The sequence below is a fragment of the Plectropomus leopardus genome, chromosome 8 (genome assembly GCF_008729295.1).
Source record: "Plectropomus leopardus isolate mb chromosome 8, YSFRI_Pleo_2.0, whole genome shotgun sequence".
Lineage (NCBI taxonomy): Eukaryota > Metazoa > Chordata > Actinopteri > Perciformes > Serranidae > Plectropomus > Plectropomus leopardus.
Window position 1 is genome coordinate 13,565,252 of NC_056470.1, and position 27,426 is coordinate 13,592,677.

The window sequence follows — 27,426 nt, forward strand, 5'->3', positions numbered from 1 at the left end:
TTACTGCTGTTTTTTAATACAACAACATTTGATTGGCACTTCATTTGTTTGGTTGGAAAATGGTTTTGATCAGACAGCCACACTGTTGTGTCCACTCCACATATACAAAGACTAGTGTTTGTCATCGTCCATTGTTTAAGTACAAAAAACATGTTTACGCCATTTATGTATATCTATATGTAAATTATAGTCCTGTATTGTCGTGCTACACATGTGGTGTTTATAGGAGCCAGAAAACTGGCTTGGATCACAACTGGGGAAAAGTAGCCTTCAGGGTTTTATGGGAGAAAGCCAGGTGACGTTGTATAAAGGAGCAACAAAGTCCACAGACAGGTAGAAGTCATGGTGTAAGTCAAGAACAAGACATTTGCCAATGAGATGGGATTAGTCCCGTGTGGGTCAGTGTTTATTATTTACTCATATCAACATCAAATATCGACATTGCTGTGATGCCCTCGAAGGGCATCAAGCTGATGATCAGGTAACGTCGCAGACGGTTGCCCAACGTTCATTCTGTAACTATTTTTGAATCATGACAGGATGTCTTTATTGGACGTTCAAACAATATTAATTTAACGTCTTATTGTTTGCCCATTGCCATCACCCAGCTTGCCATTTAATGTCGTCTAAGCTCTGAAGACAGTTGGACAGAGGTTGTGTCTTCTGATATGTATTATTTTGTGTGAAAAAATGATCACAGGGGACAGTGAAGAAGGTAAAGTGATCTCTAGTCAGTCTCAAGTATTGTTGACCTTAAGGCACTTTGTAAAAGAATAAGTTCTTCATTAACCAAAAACTGAGGTTGGTGGTACAAGTGGCACATGGACTGAACTTGTATAGAGCTTTTCTAGTCTTTTGACCACTCAATGCACTTTTACACGATACTTTATGCCACATTCACCCATTCACACAAACATTCAAGTTCAACTTTTCAAAGAATAACTACAAATTTAAGATAACTGCTGATATTGCAGCAGAGACTACTAATCCTAATCTTTTCTAACGTTTCTTTTCCTTTTCCAAATTTTAGTTTGAGTTTTAATTCTTGTTAATTACTAGTTGGAAGGCCTTTCGATGTGGTTTTCAAAAATAAGTAACCCTAAACAATTTAATGATTACAGTCTAATCTCTTTTAAAAAAACCCCATAAAAACACAAACACACACACACACACACACACACACACACACACACACCTTGTCCTCTGCATCCATCTTCTGTACGTATCTTGTGGATTTTAGATTTTCTGACAAACAGACGGCTGAGAATTCGTATCACTGGCTGTTTTTTTGATGCACAGGTTCGCCCCAAGAGTGCGTTTTATCTCCTTTACTTTTCATCATGGATACTGACAGCTGCAGAAACTGTAAAGTAGGCAGCTACCTTGTTAAATTTCAGACAACGCTGCATTGTTGTCTTTTCTTCAGCTACAGAGTTGGACCATAGTTGTGCTCATTTGTCTTTTTTTAAATGCAGTGTAAGTTAAATGTAAATTATTCCCTCAGTTAGTTTGATACAATGTTGAACAATCAATTAAGGTTGGATAGAGACTGAGATGATGATTGTTTGGCCAGCGGGAGGGCACCTTCCTCAGAAACTTAATTCCTTCCTCTAAGTACATTTATTATCTTTTGTTGAGAGTCTTTTGACCTTTTCTTTTATCTGCCGTTTCCCAGCTTGTCACTGAAAGACAGAGACTGCCTGAGCGGCGCTGTCTAGATCTCTTCAAAGATCAGCGGAGTGGAACAGAGGGACTTGAGTTTTTCTTTTTCTGACCAACAAATCATCATGAAATCAATGAGCGTACTGAGTCTATCTGAGCACATCTTAGTGAGGGAATTTCCACTCCTGAAATCAGGAATCGCTACGCTTTATGTGCTTGTAAAATTAGCTTTTATTTAATTTCTCTTATTCCCACTGCCATGTGTCCTTTCAGTGCTTGATAAAAAAAATACTTAAAGACATTGTTTCGTCTTTTTATTTATTTTCCGTTTACGAGTCTATGCACAATTTTAAAAAGTCTTGGTTGTGGTTTTCCTCACCAATGTATTGTCTGGATGTTGTAAGACCAAATGTCTCAGAGGTCAAATAAAGTTGTTATGCACTGAAAAATTACGTCCCTTTGTCCTTTAGGAGGAGCCGGAAAGCGTTGCTGGGGAGAGGGACGTCTGGAATGTTCTGCTCCGCCTGTAGCCCCTGCGACCCGGCCCCGGATAAGCGGAAAAAACTGGATGGATGGATGCATTTTATTGTGACATAAAGTAAACCTTGCTTAAAGCGATTGTAAAATGAACTGTTTTTACGCCTGGCTTTGCACATTGCTCCATCTGATGATTTCAAGCCCTGTCCCATTAAAGTAAAAACAAATTTTTAACTGTCCCACACCCACACTTTAGCATTTCAAAGTTGGGATTATTATTGATGCCATTGTTACAAAGACAACTGGAATGCTTGCCATAAAAGACCAACACATAATCACTCTAATATCTGTCTTTCAAAGCAGCTGTATGTGACATTCAGAGCATTAATATAGCAGCAAACCTATGTAGAGATGTTGTGAAGTAAAGGCGTAATAAGCAGAGACTGAAATCCCGCTCCTTCTGCGTGTTGTAATCTGAGTTTCTCTGTTCTATGTTGTGTTAGACGTGCTGGGCATTTCGGTGCATGAGAGTGCTCTGCACTCATACTGTGTTTACCACTAATACTGAGGTGTCGCTGTCAAAGACACACCCACCCTCAGATTTCCCCTTGTTTAAAATTGTTAGCTCTGACAGCACTATTGCAATTGTTAGTGCTGGTTATCAACATGAGATAAACAGAGTTCAACTTTTGGAACGTAGCAGTGTGCACTGCATGTTAGGTGATGTTAGGTGACAAGGAACAACCACACATCACAGCCAGCAGATATCCTCCTTTCATCTGTAAATATCAGGACGAGAAGTTTAACATTTTAATGCAGTGATAACCTGAGCTTAACATCTCCCCCATGGACTACATTTTAGGCCCAATTCACACTAAAGAAACACCTGGACGAAGATCAGCTTGGCACTCAGGATTTCTGTTAAGAGGGCTATGATATGCCGCTGGTTACGGTTGCTTAGCAACCTCAGACTCAACCTGCCTCCGTGCTCATGAAAGTTGGCACAGAGTGGACACCATAGTGGACACCACAGTAGCGCCGCGCACCTGACCTCGCGTTTTCCAGGTAGTTAAAGGCGTGGCATGTGTGTGTTCTCTTATAGGGAATCAACCCAAGCAAAGATGATGTCATTACTCTACAGCCATTACATTGTGCGATCAACATTTACTGCATAATGATCAGTTTAAGCAAAAACACTCGCCTACTTCCACTTTAATTTGAGGTTTATTTTGTCGCTGTTGTTTGACCTGTAATTTATGAGGATGAAGATCTGCTGGGACATGATTGCGACATCACCTGAGTCACTTACAGTTTGGTGTGTGGTCTTGGACTCAGTGTGGTTTTTCAAAGGAGACGATGAGCTGCGCTGTCTGGGTGACTCACTGTGACTCAAATTCTCAAATACAATGACTGCTGACACTGTTTCCTGCTAAGCCTCACACTTAAGGGACCCTTTCAACGAAGCGCTAAATCCATTTTCATCTTCATTTTCTAGGTGTCTGTCTTTTTCTTCTTCTTCCAACTAGTATTCTCATTGTCTTATTTTTTCTGAGTGCACCTCTGACCACAAATGGTAGGGGACCTTGTCAGAGGGTGAATGCAGACGGCAGTTGCGGAGCTAAACAGAGCGCATCAATCTCCTCGGTTACCAAACGTGGATGTGTGTGGGGAGAAGGAAGCCAGAGGAGGAAGGTGATAGGAGGGTGGCGGAGGATGGTGGGGGGTCGAAGTGGAAGGCGGCCTGGTGACCTGAAAGCTTCAGGAAGCAATTAGCAAGATGCTTCACAAACTTTAGAACCAATCTAATTAGCTGCTATCAAAGCTGCAGAACCCTTTGCTCTGCTCGACTGCAGATGTGTTGGTGAGTTTTTTTCTCCTTCTGTTGAATTCTTCCTCTTAATTGCCTTTACTCATTTGACTGAGCGAGCCGTAAAATGCAGATATGCGGAACAACAGATTGTTTGTTTATTAAAATACAATGGAGTAGGAGTAGCGTCTGGTGGAGGTTAATACTGGAATGCTTTTGCTGCTATGAACACAATACTAAATTCTTTCGATTTCATTAGGAGCTTAAGCTTGACAGTTAATTATGTGCATGAAGCCTGGCACTGAGGTTTACAGGGGTTTATTTCTGTGAATAAATGTGTCAATTAAGATGTAGGACAGGCACACATGAACAGCAACACACTAATCCACATGCAAAGGGTCAACACCTACCTTGCTGTGAGAAGGACTGCTCAAAGACGCACTTGTAAAGACTGCGGAAAGAAGCGCTGAGGTCCTCAAAGTCCGAAAAACAGAGCTGCTTGTCCCGCGACTCTGGGACGGGCAAACCGTACTGGGGCTGTGGGGGAGGTGGGGGAGGCGGCGGTGGCTGGGCGGGCTGCTGGAGGCTCAGGGACTGGGACGAAGGCTCTGAGTGGCTGTTCACCTTCAAGACAGACAGAAAAATACATCAAAGGCTGAATTTACACAGCAGCTGAAAGCGTAAAGGTTGCGGTCAAACCAACATCACCATCAAAAAACATCCTCCATTAATTTCAATGAGACTACTATTGAATTGTATATTGGGAGTCCTGGCACAAGTGTTGGGGCCGGAAAAAAACACAAGATCATTGAGCTAAAAAGTTGATCTTTGTTCAAGTTTTATCAAAACAAATGTGACACCATCCATTAAAGCACCACACTGATAGATAAAATATTACTAAGTGCACATTCCTGGCAGGTTACTGTTTAATCATGACATCGAGTCAAGGTTTTCATCATTTATTGCAACATTAATACACATTTTAGTTTGGCACAGTGTTTCTGCTCAAGTGGTGCTTTGAAACAAATCTCTGCAAGCTTGACACAGTCTGTCCCTGAGCTCAACCCCTAAGACAGAGCCTGAGATATACAAAACTTCATGAATATGAACAGAGACTGTATTTAAAATACATGAGAAACACCTAAATGTAGGTGGAGGCTGTGGAGGTGGAAGGAGTTAAACTGCTAAAGACAGTTAGTAGTGTGGCAGCTTTGTATGCAGATTTAACGAGCGGCAAATGTTTATATGGACTGCCGAGTGTTGGAGAAAGGACAAGGACATTTACAGTAAAATTGTATGGAATATGTAACTATAACAATGTCTGTGCCTACCTGAACTACACTGAGGCTCAATTTATATATATATATTATACATTATTGTAAATGCTGCTGTTCTAATGACTCCACAATTGTTTAAAAATGCTGCTGTGTTATAAAATGTTTTTATAAAACACTGTTATAAAACAGTGTTTTTGGTATCTGAAAAGTCTGGCCATTGTGAGGCCACTAATTTATACTTTAACAGGACATCGCATGGAGATCAAGATCTCATTTGCAAGTGAGATCTGAAAACAGAGTAAAAAATAAAACAAGAAACTAATGCTGATAATGGGGATAAGTTATCAAGTTGAATTATGGCCATAAAAACGTTTTTGCAGAACATTAAGATGTCACCGTGAAGCTGACCTTTGACCTTCTGAATATAAAATGTTATCACTTCTTCAATATCTCCTATCCGACATCTGTGTGAATTGTTTTTAAATATTTGGCAAATGAATTCATGAGTTATGGCTAAAAGCATGTTTTGTGATGTCATAGTGACCTTGACCTTTGACCACCAAAATCTAATCAGTTCATAGTTGAGACCAAGTAGACATTTGTGCCCAACTTGAGGAATTTCTCTCAAGGCCTTCTTGAGATATCGTGTTCACAAAAAATGAGAAAGATGCAAGGTCATGATGACCTTGATCTTTAACCACCAAATTCTAATCAGTTTATCTTTGAGTCCAATAGGATGACTTGTCAAATTTGAGAAAAATCCCTCAAAATGTTCTTGAGATATCACTTTCAAAACAATGAGAGAGAAGAGGTCACGATGACCTTGACCTTTGACTTATGACTGCCAAAATCAAATCAGTTCATCATTGAGACCAAGTGGATGTTTGTACCTCATCTGAAGAAATTTCTTCAAGGCGTTCTTGAGATTTTTTGTTCGTGAGAATGGGATGTACGGAAGGACAACCTGAAAACACAATGCCTGCAGCCTGCGCGGAACAATAGTCCAAATTTGTGACTTCAGTGTTCTGATGCCAGCATTCGTGTATGGTGATACCTGTCAGTCAACACACTGAAAAACTATGTGTTTCTACTAAATAGAGTAACCTAAATTTTAATCAGGAGAGCAGCACGGTAATGAAAAAAATGTAACATTCAATAATTATCACATTTGGTTTTGAGGAATTTAATTTATTTTCCAATTGTGCCATTCAAATTCAATTTTCACATCAATCCTTTCTACAAATCATTTCTTTTTAATTCACTATGATGATCATACCAAATTCAATTTCACGCAATTAAAAAGAAATCTCTGCTGGCTCTCATCTCTTTTCATATGAACACACAAAAACAAAATCCACTGCTTCAAATTTTCTATCTCATATTGTGAATACAGCCTGTCTTCCCCTACCCTCAATCATCTCATCCCAGCTGTCATCTTCCTCACCATCCACCCAGCAAACACAGGCAATTCGCTGTGATCAGTGTGCCTCCGCAAATATAAGCCAACTTAGCATGACACATCCTCCACACATCTACCTCCACCCAGTAATGGCAGCCTCTCCATCAACTTTCTTGGTGCCTCTGAGATTTCTGCCAGTGATGCCACCAGTAATCACCGTCAGTTAGGGGGGTATCACCTGCGCCAGGTAATGAGGCAGAACTAACCCTGATCCCCCTGGACTAGACCGCAGATGAGGTCTGCAGCGGTGGAGGAGGAGGGCGAGCGGTGGAGGAGGCGATGCAGGGAGGAGGAAAACAAAGGATGGCCTCTAGAAATGAGAGGTTAACGAGATGAGATTGCACTGACCTTTGCTAATGCAGGTGGGAGGTGAGTGAGGGGGAAGTGATTGATGGTAAAAAGGTGAGCAGCTGTTACAAGGGAAAAATAATGAAGAGTTAGGATTTTTCAACGTGCCTGTAATTTTGGACCAAATGTTTGTGGGCCGAGACTGGCCTTTAAAATTGTATTATATTTGGTTTAAAGGAACAGACACAAACATTGGCAAACACGTCAAACCCACTACAAGTCTATCAAAAATCCCAATAATTAGATTTGACTGAACTTTAATGACAATACAAATTGGAAATCAAAGCTGTTGCAACAGCATTGAGAAGTATTGAATAAAACAGATTACAATTAAGTATATACAAAGGAATACGGCAGCATTTCAAGCACATTTTTCCTCCTAAAAAGTTGATCCCCCGGGAACATGAATATACTCAGGAGAAATTATCAATGACACAAGAGGGAAGATAAAAGAATGGAAAGGCGGGGCTTATCCTCTGGACAGCATTAATGTGCAAGATAAATGTTATAGCTGCTGTCCTTTATATTTTGATGTTTCTTGTGTAAAAAGAGGTTCTGGCCTGATGCAGGCAGTTCAAAACTGTTGTGGGAACGATACAAACTGCAGGATTTGTCATCTGGGGACCACAAATATCTAAAACTCATTCTAATGGACTCATAAGTGTCTTTTTTTCAATCTTAGTGCTTTAACTTCATGCACCATTGTATACTATTATAAAATGTTGAAGTTGATGTGACTATTGTATACCACTACACAAATCAATAGTGTGTCTGTATGCAGGACAATATGAAGGAAAGCATCTGTGTGTAATATCAAGATGAGGGAGGCGGGAAGTCAGCTGAGAAATTTCTCTATTTAGAATGAACAGATGGCACTATTGCATTTCTACTATTCTTATTTTCTTCATTTCTACCTGTGTGCTATTGATATGATGGCATGGGGTATAAATCTTGTTTCAGCTGAAAACCAGAAAATGCAAACACGTTTTTGAGAAAATCAAGTGTTGATCAAAGGGGCATTTTAATTGCTAGTGGCTCGAGAGGAATAATGTGGAGATCACTAAAATCTTTCTTATTCATCCTCTTGGGACCATGATAATACCGTTCCAATTTAAAGGGAATCTGCTCTGCAGTTGTTGAGAGATCTTGCTCTGGGCCAAAGTACCTGACAGACTGACTTCAGGCAAATGTGTCCGCAGGTAGACACTTACCACCCGCTTCTCCTGTGGAAGCTTTTTCGGGGCAGGCCTTGTAGCAAATTAGGGGTGTATTCTCTCGAGACCTGATGATTCTCGTCTGCTCTCGCAATTCTTGCGCGATTTTGCAAATCCAGCTGCCTCACAAAGTAATGTGATTTGGCAAACATGTAGGAGGACAGTGAAGCTGTAAATAGTTATCTAGTTATATAGTTCTCATATATGAAGAGGTACAGTATGGTCCCTCTAAACCATCGAAAAATGAGCTAAAATTACACAGACCTATACTCTGATAAAAGATATTGCCGATCCCTAAGAGGATGTTTCAAACACTGAACCCACATTAAATGTAAATGATTTACAATTCTTGGTGTTTACATGATTAGTCTTGTAAAAGTCTGCTGTTGTATGGATGTGCATATTTATAAGTTTGTATTTATGTATACATGTATCAGCTTATTTATCCCTTCATTTATTTAGTGTGCAGTGAAATGCATCCAATGCATATTCTGCATCTCTCTTTTTCTCTGTATATATTGCTTATATATTTATTGGTCTATATTCTATTCTGTATGTTTAATATGCTGCTGGTTACTTAAATTTCCCTCGGGATCAATAAAGTACCTATCTATCTATCTATCTCTGGTTATTTAAGCACTATAAGCAAGAAAATCCAATAATGGGGATGACTGAATGTAAAATACTGATTTCTTTGATATTCTATATATAAGGATTGTCCAGCTGCCAAAATAAGTAAAACCTGTTTGCATCTTAACCTGTATCATATCAAATTCAAAATTCAGTTTAGTGTTATTTCTTTTGTCAAAAGCCTTTCTGATGTCACAGACTCCTGTTCCTGCCATGTTTTCTGCATCTGATCAGCTGGTGACAGCCTGTTTGTTGCTTTCCTAAAATATTTTGATCTAAATCGAAAATCACTCAGCATGGGACAGTTTAGACAGGAGAGCTGGCTAATCTAGTGCCTCTTTCATGAAAAGGCAACTTATTATCATGTCACACACACTCACTGGTTGAGACTAATCGATTCAAATAGCCGAAGGACCTTATTTTATAAAAGATGAGGAATCATTTAAACAGCCAGTGTAAAATCTGGCCAGATACGTCTCAGCGTATCTGTGGCCTGCCAAGTCTGGAGTGTACTTTACACGGGCCAAGACCGTGGGCACCATAACAGCAGATGACATGGGACGGCCTTGATTTAAATAAACCTCACTCTGTGTGTGTCTCTGTGTGTGTGCAGTAAATGGCACAGAGACAGGACAAGCTAAGTGTTTAATTGCTGGCTAACAGAATGAGTCTGCTTTTAATTGTAGACAATTTAGCCCCCTTGTCTCAAATTCGTTAATACCGGAGTGGTCAGGCATCATTTATATGCATCAGAGACGAGAAAGGTGAGCTGTCGACACAAAGGGACGGCTGATGTTTCCTGCTGTTTTATTCTGCACGGTAGAGGCACTTCTATCAAAGCATAGCAGCCATTTCCCACAGGTTTGGAATTTATTTGTGCTGGTCGACCCTGAGGGGCGTAAAGGGACTGCAAACAGGATTGATACAGCCGGCTGGAAAACAAAAATTCACTTCACATGCGAAATAATCAGTGTATATATGAATGCAACATTCAACAACAAGCAGCAGAGTTTTCAATCAATCTGCACTTTCAGTTGCATTTCCAAACTTCTGAGAAGAAGAAAAAATGATAAATGCAAAAATCATTATGGGTGGGGGCAATTTGATTTGTTTGAGGGAGCGCAAATAAATTCTCTATATGGGAAACACTGACGGAAATTGCCTTTTTGACGGCTTGTTTGACTCTTTATGTAAATAATAAAAAAAAGGGCTATTTTGCTAAAAGTTTGAACTATTTAGTACAGGGTGAATGCTTTTTAAGACCTTTTCAGGATAATTTTAAACTCCATTTAAGGCTTATTTTTAGACTAATCATCTTTTTCTTTTTCAAGCACTGCAGGTGTGTATAAAAGTAGTAGGCTATATGTGGTCCTATGCAGAGGACAGTTTCCTGTAGGAATATAGTAGGTAAGTAATGTTAATCTACATTTTCCCAACAGCCCAGGCCGAGTATAAACACGATGTTACAAGTGTTACAATAAGATTAGTAATATCAAAAATGTGGAAGACAACACAGATGAGCTTGACTCATTTTGACAAAAAGAAATTAAAAGAGGAATAAATTAAATTAGATAAAAATGACTAAGGCAATGAAGACCACACAAATTTAAATTTAAGACTATTTAATGACTTTTAATACCTAATACTTCCAAAATTGGATTTAAGAAACTTTGGACACACTGTAGAAAGTGAGCACGACTGAAACTTATGGTTTTTGCAGGTTAAAAAGACATACGAAAATCTGTTCATGCCATCTGCTTAACTCTAAGCACAATCTGCAAAAGAAATAATAAGAATGCTGACAAGATATCTGCTTGCAAAGTCTGAACATGAAACTGAAAATGAGAGTTTCAGCGGTGTACTGTAGATCCAGCGTACATGTCGCTAGCTGGTTACCACCTCCTCAGTCTGCTAAGTGTGCAGCAGACACCTTCTGTACTGACTGAGAGTGTCTGGACCAGTGGCTGAATCATCCAGACTATGTGAGAATCAAGTGAACACGGAAGCCTATCATAAAAATCATTTTTAGTTTGAATGCTGGTGGTTTATAATTTGCCAGTTCCAGATACAAAAAAGAAAGAAAAAAGCAGAAGTGGGAGAAAGCAGCGGCTCTACTGAAGTGTCCTTAGACACGAGTCTGCAGCCACGTCAGGGCAGCTCTTGTCCTTGTGCAGACAGACATAAGAAAAGAGAAATTCTCCTACAGTAATCATTAGACTGTCTCCCAGGAAAAAGAAGAGGACTTACTGGCGTGTAGCTGTGGACGTTGCTGCTGCCGCTGCTGACGGCAGTGCTCAGGTTGTTAAGGTTGACGGACGCCAAACTCTGCTCTGAAAGACTGTTGCTCAGGCTGCCCAGACTCCCCGGACTCTCACTGCCCTCGGCCTCCGGGTTGTACAGGCTTACCTAAAAACACACACACACCGGATCTATGTTAATTGGACAATAAAGGCAATTATAGAGGGCCAAAACGTTGAGGCAGTGCATCATGTGAAATCCTTTAAAAGCAGCGATTCATGATTTTATTGTTGCCCACTTTGTTACTCTCACTGCATTTTGTCTATTTGCCGACTCACGTCCAGCCCAAAGTGAACACCTCAAGAAGTTATCCATGCACCATTAACTTATGAGACAACTCGTGAGGAAATATGGTAATTTAAGTGCTGGTATATGCAAATTAATCTTGCTGCTGCAGCACAGAACCTAAACTAATGATGATTATTTTTTCTTCCTTGAACACAGTGATTTTGATTAAAAGTCTTGACCCAGAAACCACTGACTTCAGAAATGACTTTGCTGTCTGAGAGTTTGGCACCGATGAAGACACAAGTTGCGCTTCAGAGGAAGTGTGCTGTATATCGTCGTGTGGTGACAGATCACAAAGCTTTCAAAAAAGAAATGCCTCAGGATTATGTTGAATCGTGTTCCTCTTGTTTTGTTTGACTGTCAGTACTTGTGAAGCAGAGCGCCGGCATTAGCTCCAGGCTACATTTAATTGTATAGACAAATGTGAAATTATAGCCTTCGGGTGAGACAACAGTAAAGGCTCTCTGGGGCGGTGCTCTCCCCTGTAGAGCATCTTGTAGCAGGAAAAAAAAGGAGCGTTTTCAGAAGTCGGCTTTTAAGTGTTAACCCTGAACGTTTTCTGTTTTGGTGTTTGTGCAGACATCTGAGCAAACCTGTAATTCTCCTTGCTGTGTTACTGTAGTAACAAGGAAATAATTACGTGGTTTACGAGAGCAATTTAAGTTTATGTCTATGCATTAGAAAAGAAGGAGAACCTGATAATGACCAAACACCCCATGATGTCTCTAAAAAGGTTTCAACTTTTGATTTTTTGTTTTTTTAGACCCAGGAATTTAGGAATTTAAGTAAAAACATTACAATATCTTGAAATAATGACGACTTTAACGATCTCTCTCAAGCAAAATATTTTTTGTTATCCTAAGCTCCTCGTATCATATTATAGGAATGTCTCTTTCAGAAGCACAGGCACTCTCCAATGCAAACAGAATATTAGAGAGCAAATGTGTTATTGAAGGGGCTCTGATGCACTGCTGCGCCTGCAGGACGCCACCTGTCTGGATGTGGGTGGATATCACTGACGTTGGCAACAGCATCATTACCATCAAGGTCTTCCTCTCCCTGCTCTGAACCTTTTTTTTTTTTTTTTTTTTAAATGTATAGTGATGACTAAGACGAGTCAGGTTTTGGTCTCCCCTTGAGTAAAACAGGATTAGTGAAAACTGACATGCATGAGGCAAACTAACTGTTTTTGTTATTGTTTCCTGTGTGACACAAAAAACTGTCCGGGGAAACAATAATCTCTTCATGCTCATTTCTTTAGCTTTTAATGCTGCTCACCTCTTGCTTCTTCTTGTCACATTTTAAGACTGTTTATGTCTGTTGATGTAACAAAACTGAACTTTTACAGAGATGCTAATTAATGTCATTAACAGCATTGTTCAAATTATAATGAAGCCAAATGTAATAGTACTAACAAAACTCTTTTTCAGCAAAGCAGGAAAAACATGTTTATTTAAACCAGTATGATATATGACCAATATCACTCTTATAAAAATGAGGCTATAGCATATCAATTAAAAATCATTCGTTTGACCTAACTCCAACAGAGAGAGAGAGAGAGAAAGAGAGAAAGAGAGAGAGATTTACTATGCTTGTTTTAAGGCGCCCAGCATATCGACACAAGACCACCTTATACTGTTAAAACAATGGTTTCTACCACAAGATCTCTGGTTAATATGCCTCTTCATATAGTAGTTGATTTTCGAGAAGATTAAGATATCCCACATACATGATCTATTTACTATATTATACAATACTATACTTACTATATTTGCTTCAAAATTAATGGCACCCATGGTGAGTACGATCAGGCAAATATGCTATTAGTCTATTAGTTTATCTATCTTTCAGGCCTTTTCACTTCATCCTTCTGTTCACACTAACGGCAGATTAGTGCTGAATAAAATACAGTAAAAAGAAAAAGAAAAACAAGTCAAAAGAAAAACATGACAGTAATGTTGCATATGCATTCATGCACATATTGTTCAGATTGCATGGAGGAATAAAATCAAACCCAGGAAAAAACATGATTTGTTTTGTTACTATTTAGTACATGGGGCAGTGGCACTTCAGCCTATTGTTGCCAAGATGTGCATTACAACAACTAAAACAAAAAATCTAATGTCTTTTTTTCACCTATTTTTACACTTTACACAAATTGTTACTTTTAGCAGGAATCAGCAGTTGATCTATATTTTTAGTACATGAATGCTAATTGTTTTATAAAGTGACACTTGGAAAATACATTAAAAGTTATTCAAATAATATTAGATTTCCGAAAGTGTTAAAAGATCTGTGATTTAAGTGTTTCATATTGACAATTTCTGGAAAGTATGAGAAGTCAAGATGTGTGAGCAAAGAGCAAAATGGAAAACTGGAATAAGCTGTCAAGTCCAGACGTTCACATCACGTCCAGACCAAACACTCAAGAGTTATGTGAGCTGCTGCTGTGGGACAAATTTTCTCTTTGGTCAGGGTCAGACGAAAAGGTCACGTACCACACATCATCTTTCTCTGTGTGTGTGTGTGTGTGTGTGTGTGTGTGTGTGTGTGTGTGCATGTGTGTGTGGCAGATCAGACAGGCGTCAGAGGTCCCAGTTGCTGCTTGATCTCTGACCCTCATACAGATGGTCACACCCAGTTCAGCTTTTTTGTCAGCGTGTGCGTGTGTATGTGTGCGTGTGTCTGTGTGAAAGTGAGGACCTATAAAACAGCCACTGATGGTGAAAGAGAAAAACAGAGCCTGCTTCTGCAGCAGCTCTCAGTCAAGTATGTCATATATCCAGTTAGTATTATTTATAGCCTTGACAAACTTTGACACATTCTTTCTCAGCAGCAAGTACAAATGACTACATCGTCTTGACTAATTCATTTGTCAAAAATCATCATTACACGTCATTAGAGAATAAATATTCATTAGACATAAACGGCCACTGAGCAGCATGTTTCTTAACTATTTGTACTACTTAAAAGTTCTGTAAGTTACACATAATATGATGAGTACAAGTCATCGAGTCATGGCTCACCCACTCATGTCAGAAATCCCTGTCATCTAAAATAAAGGAGCACACAGAGGTTGTTATACATTTCTGAAAGATGTGACTCAGACTCACAGTCATCCATAAACTTCAAGAGTTTTTAATCAGCTAGGAAGCTAATATCAGCATCTGTACTGAGTTCTTATGAACTTGTGTCAATATGTAAATAACTGTTGCTACTTCCCTGAAAATATGATAACAAACTAAGAACCATACTGTTTTTTATTTCTTAAACAGTCTACTGCACTAAATAAAGATCTAATTTATAACTTGCATTGCAACTGTCTTTTCTACTTCCAGCTTAGAAAAACTACCATTTAACATCGGAGTTACGACTTGAAGTTGGGCCTAATTTCTCAAACCACATTTTCTAAAAGTGAAATGTCAGTTAAAGGTGACCTATTATGCTTTTCCTTATTTTCCGTCATATTTTCACAGTAAGTTTGAGGAAATGTTTTTTGAATATTAAAGCATGTAAACATGTTTTAGCAGAAACAAGAGATACAAATATTAACCTAAAACTGAGCATAATAGGTCCCCCATGATGTGACTTCCCACACATTTAACTGCAACTAATGATTATTAATGACTATTTTCATTATTAATTCATCTGTCGATTATTTTCTTGTTTGATTGATGTGTTTGGTCTATAAAATGTCAGGAAATAACCAAAAATGCTAAAAAAAAAAACCTTCCAGGACCCAGAGGGGACGTATTCCAAATGCCTTTAAAAAAAAGAAAAAAAGTAGAACAGCACAAAACCCAAAGACTACAGCAAAGAAAAGCACCACATCATCACATCTGAGAGGCTGAAAGCAGGAAATGAATCAACTAATTGCTGCACCTCTACAGGCAACAGTAAGCAAATATGTAATACTTTTAAAATCATACCAACACAGTAACAGTTGTTACAACCAAAAGTTTCTGGTGGCCGTAAGAAGTCAAACACTTAACATCAATCCGTATTTTTCCCAACTCAGTGGTTCAAATGCAAGCAGGTCGGGAATTTCGTTCTGACCACAACTGAATGGTAGATAGTTCTAGATAAGAGGAAACGACATGTACTGCACTCTGAGATATGTGTCTTGTGGAATAAATATTTGATACCTGACCTGTTGCTGTATTTCATTTTAAGTAACAACTGGTGAAACCAAACTTTTCTAAGTGAGTAGCTGGTTTCTTACCTTGTTGGTTACAGCATTGATGGCCAGAGTCGGGGACGCTCCTCCTGACATAATGCAGTCCATCCTCAGAGACTCGGACTCCAGACTGTAAGGGGTTGATGCCTAAAATTGGAGGACAGAGGGTGGAAAACGAAAATAGAGACACCAAATTAATTTGTTCTTCCAGTGGATCACCAGCAACAGATTTTTATTTTACAGCAGACATTTGGACATGTCAGAGGAGAAAAGCACAGGTGTAAATACCAAACAAAGAAAAAGTTTTTGTTTCATATTTTTATCAGAAGCATTTGTGCAAAAAAACATGTTCTGTACTTGCTCAAAACAGGGAACTGTTGCAAATGTTTCACTTATCTAAAAATGATGTAAAATAAAAGCAAGAAAGAGAGAGAGAAAAGGAGGAGAGCGGAGAAAGAAAAAGGGGGATATACTCATCGAAATACACGTTTCACCTGCCTGTTCAGCACTGTGTTTGATTTTTGTGTTCAGGAAAAAATATAAATAGTGATATATATTTTTAAAAACTGCTTCAGTTTATCATTTAAGATAAACCTGATTCTGTGCAGGTATAATTTGTCATTTAGTTCTGTGATCCACAGCTTCATTGGAGAGACTTCAGCTTTTTTTCTCCCAGAATTTAACTACAAGTTTACAAAATGCCTGTGATGATCCAAGTTGGATTTGATTCCAGCAGGATTTTTGGTATACTGGAGAAAATGTGGAATATTTTAATCCAAAGGCTTTCCATTTTGGGGAAATTTCATGGGTTAAAGTGGTTTCTTGAAACTGACGCTGCTGACAGTGGAAATATTGGGAAAAGAATAACATTTGCAGCACTTCATGCTCTACCAGGCAAAGTCTAGCATTTATAGTGCAAGTATGTATATACTGTAAGCTTTCCTCCTATGTATCATTTGAAATTTGTTGACCTGGGTCAATCCTCCCATGCACGCCTGGAAACCTCAGAATAACAGACTTAAATGCTTTACGGAGGATTGTAAATGTAGGATATATATACCTCTTTGTGACTGCCTGCCTAATCAAACATTTATCGAGTATACCTGAAATCGCCGTTTTGTAGCCATGCATGCATGTTTTTTTTAAAGCAATGCATAGTAGAGTTGGTAGTATTTTCTTTTTTAGTTTTCTTTATACTCATATATCCTTTTTTTGCGTAATGATTAATCTGCAGAGGTATTTCAAATAAACTCTCCACTGACTGGAAATATGCAGACTTGAGTGACAGTAAAAATGAGGAAGGAAATGAAATGTGACAAAGGTTATGAGAAATTTTGGAACGCTGCAAGTTCATGATTCTGTACTGAGCCTCCTGAATCACCACCATGCCCCTGGCTCCAACTATGGCAACTAGTTGAGGCGTACTTCATTTAAATTGCCGGACACCTAAACAGCCTGAAAAGTGGACACATCACTTGCTCTTGATAAGATAAATCAACCCATCCTCATGCATTATTCAAATGTCTAAAATGTATTCAGCAGCAGTTCATTTTTCTGCTGTCCTCACAAAGAGCTAAAGTACAGTTAACGGAGTGTGAGGTTGTGATGAACTATTCAGAGATCGATGAGGGGCTAAATTGATGCCCGCAAAGTGGGGGAAAAAGAAAAAAAAATGAGGACAATATTTTTCTCCTTGTCTGACTCCTTTCAGGGTTCAAGACAGCTTGCCTGCCTTTCCCAAACTGCTTACAGTAAGAGGATTGGTTGGTAACAATGCAATCTTTAATTTATGATAAACTCCCAGTGAAACGGGTTGTCGGCTCCCTGGTGGAGGCACTTAAAAAGAAGACAACGGAGAGGTGAAGAGAGGAGTGAGGAAGGCTTGTGGAAGAAGGGGAGCAAAAGGGAAGAATAGGTGGAGAGATAATTGAGCGGTGACGGACAGACAGACAGGCAGACAGAGAGGCATACAGGAAATGAAAGAGAGTGATTATGCTGAGGGCACCGGAGACGCAGCTACTAAACTAAGTGTACACTGCCTGTCTACACATTTATACAATGCATTTATGCAGCTGACGTTTAGCCTCGCTGCCAACTTCAAATCTTTTCGTTTGCACAGCCGCTGTCATCAGGAGACTTTAAAGACTTTGACTGTGTAGCCTAGGTGCAACAAAACCCCAATGAAAACACTACGACATATTTAGCCCACCTTTTTTTCTCGGTAACGCTGCAATAAATCTTAGCACTTAAAACCTCCCTGTTTCTCTTTAGCCCATGTGACAGCCCACAGTGTGTCTGCCAGCGGTGCAAGTGAGGCGTAAGAAAAGGGGTCGAAGGGCCCATCCATGTAAGACGAGATGACAAGGCTCTGAATTAATTAATGTTTGTAATAAAAAAAATAAAAAAATAAAAAAACAGTGAAGAAAATATGTCTAACGGCAGCCCCGGGGCCTTCTGTGGTAATTAACTGGAACACAAGCCTAGAATACTCTCCCTCCTCCCTCCTCTCCATCTTACTCCTCTTACTTTTTCCCTTCTCCCCTTTGCAGCTTGATTTTCCCTCTCTGCTCTGTCTACCTTGATGTCTTTTTTTCCTGCATCCTTTCGTTCACACTTCTTTCAATTGTTCCCCCTTTTATAACCCCCATCCCTCCCTCCCTCATTTCTCTCTCTTTTACCTCAATTCTTCCTCCAATGAGCAACTGTGATTGTGCACTTTGCCGCTCCACGCCTGCCTGGGTTCCCTGGAGAGGAGGAGGCTAAAGCGGCGATACAGGCAGAGAGGGAGAGACAGAGGAAAGAGTGGCAGACAAACAGACGCACAGAAAGATAATGATCAAGATACACAAACAGTGACAGAGACAAGCAATGAGGGAAAAAAAAGGGGAGCTGACCAGCTGTGCTGCACTATGATGAAAGACTGCAGGTTTTCTTTAATGCAACAACAAACATAGTCAGTTGTACATTCAGAAAAATCCCAGTGGGTCACACAGCTGGATACAAAGATCTACAGTGTGCTATTATAAACCAAATGGTACATGCACACTGGAATTAAAGCCATGATTTAAAATAGTTGCTCAATTGGCTGCTCGACCTTGGCTGAAGGAACGGTCGTCATGTTACCTGACGCCTAGCATTAAGACCAGATGCTAATAGTAAGTTATCAATTGTTATCATGACACTGTTCCATTCTAGTTATTATATTGTATTTATGTTATCTGTGGTATTTTCTGCAAAACATGCTGTCACGTCAAGCATTTTTAACCTTTCATAAGGAGGAAATTAAGGTCTTCAGCTGCTTCTAAAATTCTATAATTGCATGTTATTTAATACCCTAAAACAGTATAGAGTTGGAATTTCAATTTTACAGTATACATTTTTGGTGCCATATCTGAACAAAAGGTTTGAGCTGTGGAGGAGTGAGGGGTCGATCTAACTCACAGACTGTAGCGACAACTTGCAGACAGCCTGTCAGACAGTGACCCGCCCTTATTTATGTGCAACTTAAATTGCAAAATGTAAACTGCTGAGTTTTATAACCCCCCCCCCCCGTACAGTTATCATGAAGAGAAAAATTAGTTACAGAGATCAAAATTTGTTTTGTACCAGGCTATAAACACATTTATTTATGCTGTAAAGTTAAGCATTTTAACATTGTGGTGTACGGGGATTAAGTGATTTTTGAGCCAGCCTCAAGTGGCAGTTTAAGAAACTGCAGTGTTTGGCACTTGTGCGTTGGCTTCATGCTCAGCCCTGGAGGTTACCACTTTGCTGCATTACAGTAAAGTGATGTAATTTTCTAAACTTACCAGATCATTACATCCACATTACTGCTGATTCATCAGAAATCTAACTGTGTAAATATTTTATAAAAGCACCAGCGGTCAACCCAACAATATTGTAGCAATATCGATATCATTATCCAACACTAAGTATGTTAATTGGTCACAATTAGCAGGCTGAACATGGTGCTGGAATAAGTTTGCTTTGGGCATCTTCTGACAGAAAAATATTTCTTGGTAAAATGTGGTTTGGGTTAAAATTAATAGATTTTGGTAGAATTCTAAGCAAACGTCTCCCAGTTGCATTGGACAATACACCAGCATAACTATCCCACAATGCAATGTGGTAATTATGACAACATTCACAACAGACATAGAGGTCAATGACTTTCAGGAAATAAACTGCGATGTATTATGGTGGGGGTACCAATACAGATGGATGAAATATTACATGATAACTGAGCTTTGTTAAAGGAACAACATGGTTTGGGCTTTTAGTTAGCTATGCTAGTGACGTAGCTCCAGGGAGGCCGATCAGTCGGTCACTTCACTGTTTAGATCCAGACTGAAATATCAAAAAACTGGCAAGAAATTATACCAGCTACACATCGGCTTAACATTAAGCTAATTTTAGAATAATCTGGTGAAAAACATGCCAGTGGTCTGCTTTTTGTAAAAGTTTAGTAGAAGTACTACTAATTAGCTACTAGCAGAAGTTACGCTACTCCTATAGACATGAAGAAAAAAGCAGGAATTCCAGAGGCTCATCGTGCTTGCAGTCAGATATTTTACATGCAGGTAGAGCTGGGGTTGGCATGGGTTACCATGGTTACGCATCTCCAACAAGAAAAGAGGCTATAAGGAAGTGACGTGGCAATCACAGCTCAGTGTGTTCAAAATCAAACATACTAAAGTTTATATACACAACAGTATTTTGAGCAATAGTACTCATGTGTGGGAAGTTCTTATGTGATTTTGGATGCAGCATTGATGTGCTGCCAAATGCAGCAGCATCTTTTGCAGCAAGAGTTTGAGTTATTGGCTCTTCTTAAATGATGGTTAAAAGAGAATTTCATCTGTTGAATGTTAATAAAATGATGTAATGAATCTGATAGTTTGATTTGGAAGTAGAACTGAAATTTCAGTCTTTAAACCAACAGCAGCTATGATTGTACAAATCAGCTGAAGCACGCTGCTGTGTCATACAGAGACAGTCAGAGTGGAAACGACCGAAATGTAGGCAGACGGAGGTGATACAAGACCTGCAATACATCATGGAGCTTACTGCCTTTGTATTCAGATCCTCAGGTTGCTGATTGAACACCAGCAGCATTCTGCGTGGTTGACGCAGGGTTACATATATTTATAGCCTTGGCCGCTGTCAATCAATTTCCCAAAACCAATTTTCATTCCCACTTCGCTGTTCTCACATCTATTCTGTTGCTTCTTACTGCCGTTTCTGTGGCAACTCGAAAACTGAAAATCCACAAGCATGTATGTACAACATATAACAAAGGCATCGTTTCATTGAGGCTCTGGTCCTTTTATGGCACATAGAAAATCTCACATTTGCTGGTAACGGGGTTCAGGCATGTTTTCTAGCTTTCTGCAGGAGGAGAGGCCTGGTAATAAGCGGGTCAATATCAATCAAATGGCACAAAGCAAATCTAGTGTCAAGGATAACTCTGCCTGTTCTACCCAGCCAAGGAAAGAGGCGCATGATGTAATTGAGGTCTTTGCCTTACAGAGTTATAATTACAAAATCCTATTCAAAGTCCAGCCAAATCTTATTCGGGTATGATAGACAATACAGATCATTCAAACAACCACAATATCCAGTAAGAGAGATTTATTTGTACCACAGTCACGTAGGTAACTTATGCTACGTAGGTGAAGAACCTCAAATGCAACAAATAACCTCACACACATGTGCGGTGAAACAAGTAAATGACATGGTGGTCCAAACCTCATCTCCCGAATGATGGCCATAGTACGAGTCAGGAGTGGTGGGGGCCGTGATGTGGAGGATTTCACAGCTCCTCCAAACCTTCGGATGTCCGAGGCTACATTCCCGTAACTTTGTTGGCACTCCTAGCATTGCCGTCATGGCATGTTGCTAAGCTACTGCAGCAATGGTATGGCAGTCTTCTGTAGTTTCACATGCCCACTCCATCACTGTGTGCCGCATGATCTGCTTCTGTGCAGAAAAACACATGAGTGTATGGGATAACACACACCAGTGTTGTCATGAGGCGCCGACAGAGATACTGGAATGTAGCCCAGGACACCTTAAGGTCTGGAAGAACCGGTCCTCTGTGAAACCCTCTACATTGTGGCCTTAACACTACTGGCTCTTCTCTTGACTGCACCCACACCTTTATCACAGAGAGCAGCAATAGCTGCCAATAGAGCTAGCTATTAAAAACCCATCACTCGAAAATACTTTAAACATTTTCCCAAACAGAAGCACACAGGTAATTTTTAGGGCTGTTTAACGATTATTTTTTTAAGGTACAAGGTAGCTTTATTAGTAATGTTTTAAAAATTGAATTAAAATTTCTCTTTAATCCTGCTACATCTTTTGGAGTCGACGAGTCTCACAGCCTGGGGAACGAAGCTTTTCCATAGTGTGCACCATAACCACCGGTCAAGAAATTGCAAAATGTGTGTCATCAAGCCACACAGAGATGACAGATTTTTGCTGTAACGTCACTTTGCTTGCCTGCTGGTCTATCCTGGCATCATTACGACATTGAAATAGGAAAAAGATTGGAAGTCTGTTCTCACACAAACATTTCTGTCGCACCCAGATGAGCTGGGAGGCCTTGGCAATTTTTTTCTTTTTTTTCTGCTCACGTACATCATTCGCCACTTTGATGACTGTGGTACAAAGACATAATTTAAGAAACTGGTAACTTACAAAGGAAAGGTGATATTGTTCTGTGCCTTGGATTACAAGAGTTTAAAGTCTTTCCTTACTTTGAAGATGTCTGTGGCGAGGAACACCAACTGGTAAACTGCCACATTATAAGGTTATTAAAATAAGCTCAAGCAGAATTTTTTAAGACATGGGTAAAGTACTCACCCTCTCTCCAGAGCGTGGCCTCTTCTTTGGCCTGCTGGGTACCGTGTCTTCTTTAGGATTGGTGTCTATGGCCCAGTAGGAACCCTGGAGAGTGACCCCCCCCAAAAAAACAAAGAGTTAAGCCTTGTGTTTGATGGAAGCTGCTCTGTTTGTGTATTTCTCCGCTGCTTTTGATGCTCTGTTGGTTTAGGCACACTTTCATATTCTTTTTAATCTTTCTTTAATTAAGAGTCAGTGGTGGAAAAGTCATCAAATAATCACTTTCAATAAAAATGGCAGCATCACAGGGTGGAAAACATACAATTTTCCATTACTATAAAAGTAAAGAATTTGATTTTTAAAGCGTTTTTACCTTCGCCTTGTGTATCAAGCATAAAGGTACTTGTCATATGGATTCAATCACCACCGCATGGTGTTTAAATTGGTTAGTTTGGATCCACCAAAGTCACATAAAAAACAAACTGATTGAGGCAACACTTGTGTTTTGTGAGGTAAAATTACTGTTTTTGTCAAGAGTCTGGTGGCTTTGAAGAGAGTGTGAGAAAGGGCTGTGTGACAGCAAGGTAAAGTGGTGAAAATATTTTCAATATAGCGTAAACTTATGCTAATATTGATTATTTTTTAGTTGCTAAAATATGTTTTAACTAACCATTGCCCAATGCTGGTAATCAGACTAATTAAAGATCCTGCCTATTTAATACCTCTACTTATCTTGGCAGTTATGCTGTTACACCAACATACAACAGCATAAAACAGGGCACTGACCACATTTCAACATTTAGAGAATATTTAAAAGCTTCTTACTGACCTCTAAGGACTTTAATTTCCTTTGGAGACGAGAATTACCGCCAAGCTGCACTTACAGTTTACATCCATGCGAGTGAAAACATGGATGCTTCACACACAACTTTCCCCGGCACCACATACCATCTATGCAACCAGCACAGTTTCAAGGTGGGCACCCAAGGTAAGTGTCATCAACTCAGCATCTGACCTAATGTCTCCCCTCCTGTTCCTGAGATATGACATTGAGCAATGTCCAGAAAAGTAGAAAAGTGTTTTTGCAAAACATTATCATGTCACAGTGAAGCTGCCCTTAGACCTTTTGGATATAAAACATCAATACTTCATCATTTTATTCCATTAGACATTTGCTTGAAATGTGGTCACAAAAGTCTATGAATTCTTGAGTTATAGCCAAAAACATATGTTGTAAGGTGACCTTGACCTTTGACCACCAAATTCTAAGTTTATTTTTAGGTTTAAGTGGATGTTTATTTGAATTTGAACAAATTCCATTGTGTTCTTAAGATATTAAGTCACGTCCATTGCCCTTTGGCCATTGAAACTCCAAGCAGCCATTTGAGCTATATTTGAAGAAATTCCATCAAGGCATTCTTGAGATATCACGTTCACAAGAATGGGACTGATGGACAACACAAAAACATAATGTCTGGCCATGGCTATCGCCAGTGTGGAGGCATATAAACATGGAAAAATGGACAGACAGATACAATGTGCTTTTGATTTACATTGCTATACTGACCACTGGGCGGTTTACAGTACATCACTTCAGCGGTCCTTTTGGTGGCGCAAATGCAAATGCAAATGCAAAAAATACAAAAAAACCTCTGCTGAAGTTATGAAGTTCTGGGGGGAGCTCCTCAGTATGCAGTTCCTCTCAGGGAGTCCCCAAAAACTCACTTAGAAAGCAAGCTAACAACATATTTCTCCTCATTTTGTAGAGCCCAACCACCTCCCTGCATCCCCATCTCAGTCTGAACACACACAGATGAAACTGATACCAACCCTGCATCTAATTCCTGGTGAAACAGCAAACAAGTTTACCCCAAAATGTCAATGTAATGGAGCATTCCTGCTTTGATTAACTCTGTAATGTAATCTCTGAGTATCAAATTGTAATCCTGTACACTACTCTGGAAACTGTAATCACATTAATGTCACTAAGCACTTCATTACTGCCCAACTCTGGTAGTCAAACAGATCCTGTCTATTTAATGAATGTATTAATCCTCTCCTTATCATTGGCAGTAATGCTGTTACACCAAAAACTTTAATTTCCTTTGGAAAAAAACCTAGAAAGTGTCTGAGCAGTCCAGTTTGATGTCAACATAAACCCCAGATTTCTGTATTAGAGAACATTGCCAATCCTTGAATCAATATTGTAAATGATTAAGCAGCTGTTATTTTCCAAAGTTTGATACAGTTTTACTCATTTGCACACAAAGTGATAGTTTCGGCTAGATTTGAACACACATTGCTCAATAAAGTTTCTATCTATTATCACATTATTTGTCATTGTGTCCACTGTGTCCAATCCATTCTTTACAACATTCCTATTTGTTTCTGATCTTTCTGCATTTTTGTTGCTACTATTAAGTCGTTTTTTCCCCACTCCTTCTCAGTGAAGCTGTTTCAGTCCCTCTAATGGAGGAAACAAGTGTCACTGAACTGAAAAAAAAGTGCATTAGATGGATCTCCCTTGCATCCGATAAAAAAAAAAAAAAAAATCATCTGTTCTTATTCCAGTTTTCTCTGGGTTTAGCTTTCCTATGGTGCAAGCTCCTGCTTTGTTTCCCAAGAAAATCCACAGCAATCCTTTTGATACACAATGTTAAAACACAGCAGACTCCAAAATAAAGACAATCAATGAGAGAGGAGGAAATCAGTTGCTTTTAGGTCCTTGATTTCCTCCTGGTCTGTTTTTTTCCCTTTTCATTTTTCCTCTTCTCTCCCAGGGAGGTCCAAAGCTGCAGACAGAATTCAGGAGGTTCATCTAGGCCACACAAACACACACACACACACACACACACGGCTCGTCTCTGAACATCTAGCCCCCCCTCACTCTCCCCAATCCTTGCCTCTTCTCCTCCCCCTGTCTCTCAGTCCCACATCAGTGAACAGTACACAGCCAATTAACGTTAGCACATGCATGATTTAGCTTCTCCCCTCTCTCTATGGCTTCAAACAGAGCTTGTACATTCAACTTCTCCACACACAGAAGACCCCCGCTCCCTCCCCATGCCGAGGTATCGACCACTTCGATCCACGGTGTGAATTAAGGTGCTGGTCAGGTCCAAGTCAGGCTAATCAGGGGGGAGCCGCTCTCTTTGTGTCTTTGCAGACTATAGGCCTCCACTCAAGCCCAAGGATTTTGTTTGAATTATTTAAACCTTCTTCCCCCTTATTCATTTTTCAATGGCACCAAAATCCCCTCAGCCTGGAGAAACGCCTTCTTCCACCCCCACCCCCCCAAAACAAAATTAGTTTTGAGCGCTCGATGAAAAGTTCTGGCTTGTCAGTTTTTGTAAAAGTGGTGGATTACTTCTCACATTAACCCTGTGATGAGTTGAAATGCAGACTTTTGAGCTTTTTATTAAAAACTCTTGTAAGGGCAAGCTTCAGTGATCAACTGTAATTATATACTTTCTCCGTCTGAGCAATTCCTTCGATTCAGCACAAACAAGGAGTTGACAAATTGTTGTTATCAAACCGCCGTTGCTGAAGTGGCGGGGGCAACTCTGCTTCCTAACCACAGTTGTAGCAGTGGTGAACATATCAAAGCTTCCTCTGATTGTGTGTTTGTGTGTGTGTTTGTGTGTGTGTGTGTGTGTGTGTGTGTGAGAGAGAGAGAGAGAGAGAGAGAGAGAGAGAGAGAGACAGAGTGAAACGGGGCTTAATAAAGCATAACAGATGCGTGAACAGCCTTGCATCTGAAGGAGTGTACCTACATATACTTATTATTCATTACTCTCTGTACCACATTATTACTTGGCAGAATCAATATTGGAAGAGCCACAGAAAACAGAGAAAGCGGCATTAGGCATTCACACGGTTATGGAGCTACAAATTGCTTTTAAGTTCAGACGCACTGCATGTGTGTGACGGAGAATCAGAACAGGTGAGTGTGGTCTCTGGGTCTTTGGGTGTACTTACCCACAAGTGTGTGAGCACATGCGGCACAAGGGGTGACTAAACACATGAAAAGTAGGCTGCATTTTGTAAGCTCACTGAAATAGGCTTGCATTTTCATTCTGTGTCGCACCATAATTCAAGCTGAGCTTTTCAGTTGCATTACATTGTTCAGGAAATACTTACTTTCCCAGGGTCGTCTTTGGAGCGAGGCACTTTGAGAAAACACTTGTTCAAGGACAGGTTGTGTCGTATAGAATTCTGCAGGGAGAGACAGCGAGAGAAAAAGAGGAAGGAAGAGGGAGAAACAGCAGGAGAGAAGAAAGAACAAAAACACTTAACACTTATCCATTTTAAATAAGCAAATTACATTTGTATTCACTTTATTACACTATCAGCTGATTCTGGTACAAGTCTCTAATGATCATTGCAACAGCACTTCTGGATATGTCCCTTATACCAATGGTTCACAACCTTGGAGTTGGGACCCTCAGACAGGTCACAAAATAACTAATGGGATAAGAAAGACTTAAAAAATGTTTTTTTCTGTACAAAATTATCAGTAGCCGTATACAGGCTTCCTTTCATTCAACATCATCCAAGCAACACTGACATATTATCTTGCCACTCTCCGTAGCCTCTGCTGCATCTGCTGAAGCTGAGCTAGAGTCTAGCTCCAGACCTCTGTTTTGGCCATTAGTGACGGTAGAGTAGACAGTCTTCCACTTTCCACTGTTTACCATGTCGAGTGAATTGCCGTTATGCTGCTGACGTAGACGGACGTATTGATCCAAAGTAAGTGTATTTTTTCCGTAAGACACACCTGAAAGTGACGACTGAAAATGGTGCCTGCAGTGTATTCAATGTAGACAAGCGGAGAAGACATAGGGAGTCTGAGCAACAATCTATCCGAGCTGTGAGGAGGAGGTGTGAGTGTCAGTGGTCCCAGTCTGGAGTAGGGTTTAATCCGAGGAAATGAGATTCCTTGG

The 27,426-nt window shown here is 39.8% G+C and overlaps 1 protein-coding gene across 5 annotated transcripts in view; it reads right to left on the reverse strand.

Annotated features, from left to right (window-relative positions):
• Window positions 1-27,426, reverse strand: part of LOC121947426 (forkhead box protein J3-like) — a 75,315-nt gene that overhangs the window by 12,407 nt on the left and 35,482 nt on the right. For 3 of the 5 annotated variants that reach the window (XM_042492484.1, XM_042492482.1, XM_042492483.1), the window contains 6 exons: window positions 26,624-26,698; window positions 22,505-22,588; window positions 18,316-18,396; window positions 15,683-15,784; window positions 11,122-11,280; window positions 4,357-4,570 (listed from right to left, as the gene is read on the reverse strand). In XM_042492484.1, the coding sequence (XP_042348418.1) occupies window positions 4,357-4,570; window positions 11,122-11,280; window positions 15,683-15,784; window positions 18,316-18,396; window positions 22,505-22,588; window positions 26,624-26,698 (715 nt within the window). The remainder of the gene's footprint in view (window positions 1-4,356; window positions 4,571-11,121; window positions 11,281-15,682; window positions 15,785-18,315; window positions 18,397-22,504; window positions 22,589-26,623; window positions 26,699-27,426) is intronic. The other 2 variants (XM_042492486.1, XM_042492485.1) reach the window with 1 other exon arrangement.